Genomic DNA, 2,953 nt, shown 5'->3' on the forward strand with positions numbered 1-2,953 from the left:
AACTAGCAGCATGTCGAGTTGCGATCGAAGATTGGTTGTGCGACGAACGTCGGTGATGCTGATAGTGTTGTTACATTGCTGTGACGGGGACCATGGCAATTGTAGCTCACGACAGAGCCTGGAATTGCCAGCGGCGTGACCTCGACTTCATGGGAAGAGCAACAACGATGGTTTCACGACAAGGAGCAATGGCAACCACACGCGAAGGGAGTGAGAGAAGTGGAGGTGACTTTTTTTGTTTGTTTCCATCTACTTGCATGGTAGATGGTGACGAAGCAATCAATCCAATTAGACGGCTCTGCGTGCTAGATCCTGTCACTAGCGAGGTGATCGATCCATGCATGAGATCGGTCGACCGACGTAGATTATTGGCTTTTTTAGGGTTTCTTCTTCTTCTTCTTCTTTTTTTTTTTGAAACTCATCACCCCTTTTTATTAGCTAGTAATTAAAACATTGTCTTTTACAAGCAAGGGCATGATGGCATCCGGTGCCTCATCAAACCAGGAACTAGGGGAAGAAAATTTACATATTCTAGCTAGCTCATCAGCCACAGCATTAGCTTCCCTATGGCAATGCTCATAACGCACGCATGTGAAATCCTTTGCCATGTGGAAACAATCATCCAAAATTACAGCAGAGGAGCCTGACGTATTTCCCCCATCCTGCATAGCCAAAATTACGTCTAAACTGTCAAGTTAACAATCACCTTTGAACAGCCAACCGATGTTGCCAGATTTAAACCAAACCGGAGTGCTAGAGCTTCTGCCATGAACACATCTGTACAGGCCCCAGCTACATTGTTACTTGCTGCCAAGAACAACCCCTTACAATCACGCAAAACAGCACCCACAGTTCCTTGAAATGAATCAGCATCAAACGAGGCATCGACGTTTAGTTTGACATATACTGTTGGCGGTCTCTGTCATGGGTTTCTCTTTTCTTTTGCAGAACTAGTAGCAGCCGCCGAGAAGTTCTCAGCAAGGGCACGGATAGATAGAACAATTTGGTTTGGTTGTTGAGTGTGTTCCCCATGACATGGTGTCTTTTTTTTTGAGAATTAAATAATATGGTGTCTAAAAAGGGGCTTTTCGGGTGGGGTAGTTATCAAAGACGAAAGGGCTTGCGCGTGGGCCGCGAGAGCTCGCCAGCCTAATCTCGTGTGACCCTCACGGGCCCAGCGCGGCCGCCGATAGTTAAGCACTCCCAAAACAACCGAGCCGATGGCACGGCACCCACCCAATCACCGCCCCCACCACAACACAACAGGGAGAGGAGAAACGAGACGACCGGCGGGCCGGAGGCGGAGCCCTCAACCGGCCCGAGAGAGCCATGTCGGCGGCGTCCTCCCCTCCTCCGGCCGACGCGGCGGCCGCGGGGGCGGAGACGGAGGCCGCGCCCGTCGTCTTCTACTGCTACGAGTGCCAGGCCACCGTCTCCCTCCCTGCGCCGGCCGCCACGCCCTCGCGGCTACTGCTCTGCCCCCGTTGCCGCAGCGACTTCCTCGAGGAGAACCCTAATCCGTCGACCTCGTCCCCTCCACCGCCGCCGCCCCCGCCGTCGGGATTCCTCTCCGACTCCTCGGAGGAGCCCGACGACATCGACCTCGGGATCGATCACACCGCTGCCCAGGCCTACCTCACCCGCCTCGTTCGCCGCCTCTACGACGATCCCACCTCCGTGGCCACCGCCGCGGCCGCGGCGGTGTCCGTGCTGCAGCAGCAGGGGCACATCGGTGGGCAGGGCCAGCCCCCGGCGCCCGCGGCGTCCATCGCCGCCGTGCCGACGGTGGAGGTGTCCGAGCCCGCCTCGGTCTGCGCCATCTGCAAGGACGACCTCCCTCTCGCCGTCGCCGCGCGGAGGCTCCCCTGCGGTCACCTCTATCACTCCGTTTGCATCGTGCAGTGGCTGGAGATGCACAATTCCTGCCCTGTCTGCCGCTCTTGCCTCCCGCCCACTATCCTCGAGGAGGTGGAGCCCCAGGAACTGGATCGGCCACCAACACAGATCACTATCAGGTTTACCACCAACCGCCGCCGCATCCGCACAAACAGTGATGCAGTGGCTCCGGTCGCGACATCGCCTACTCAGCTCGCAGAGGCGATGACAGGGGAAGGAGGTACTGGACCTGCGAATAGCGCAGAAACTGTATCGTCTGAATGGCCACCGCCCCCAGAATCTGATGCCGTCGTGTCAGAGACCCGTGAGATTGAGGGCTTCTTTGATTGAGCCAGAAGATAGAGTTTGCAGGTATGAACATCTTATGACTAGTGTCCATGGAGCATGAATTGAACTTCTGCTTAGTGGACTAATCAGTTGCAGTGAAGCCAGTACTTTGGTTCGGTGATATGGACTAGTTGAGTTACATTTGCTTGTGTGTTCTATCTTCTATGCTAGTTGATCGATGGTAAGCTGGAATAGCTTATAATCATATGAACATTCATATGTAGCTGAACTTGGAGTTATTATACTTACTTTGGACCGCATGTTAGCTGATATGTTTGGTGATATATGTGTTTTCTGTTGTTAATTTTGTAAGTCTTGTACCTTGTACACTCTTTTTTGGTACAACTGTAATTATTTGTTGAGAGTTGTTATTTTTTAAAGATGTTCTATATATCCAAACGTGATGAACAGGTTATTTGCTCGTAGTTTATTTGTTACCACCGTGTCTTATTGTCATATGGGCTAGAGTTTGTATCCATGCTCTAGCATTGCAAGAAAAAATCTACAGGATTTATATTTCTTTGCATGAAGTTCGGTTCAAGTAAAGTGAACTTACTGGGAAAAGTATTTGCCATTTTTCGATTAATTTCCTATACGAATTGACTTTGTGTAGGCAAATATACTCTGTAGGGATATATTGGTATTGGTTATACTGCAAAATTTTGAACACCATGAAATTGGTAGGTTTGAAATAAAATGCGATGCATGTTAACTAGCAGCTGGCCTTTTA

At 51.1% G+C, this 2,953-nt stretch overlaps 1 protein-coding gene across 1 annotated transcript; it reads left to right on the forward strand.

The window, feature by feature from the left end:
• The first annotated feature begins 1,235 nt into the window (after positions 1–1,235).
• LOC119330251 (E3 ubiquitin-protein ligase SIRP1-like) lies at positions 1,236–2,660 on the forward strand. The gene has a single exon (XM_037603362.1). It carries the CDS (start codon positions 1,330–1,332, stop codon positions 2,224–2,226), a length of 897 nt encoding a protein of 298 aa, XP_037459259.1. The 5' UTR covers positions 1,236–1,329; the 3' UTR covers positions 2,227–2,660.
• The last annotated feature ends 293 nt before the right edge of the window (positions 2,661–2,953 follow it).

This window comes from Triticum dicoccoides, chromosome 7A (assembly GCF_002162155.2).
Source record: "Triticum dicoccoides isolate Atlit2015 ecotype Zavitan chromosome 7A, WEW_v2.0, whole genome shotgun sequence".
Lineage (NCBI taxonomy): Eukaryota > Viridiplantae > Streptophyta > Magnoliopsida > Poales > Poaceae > Triticum > Triticum dicoccoides.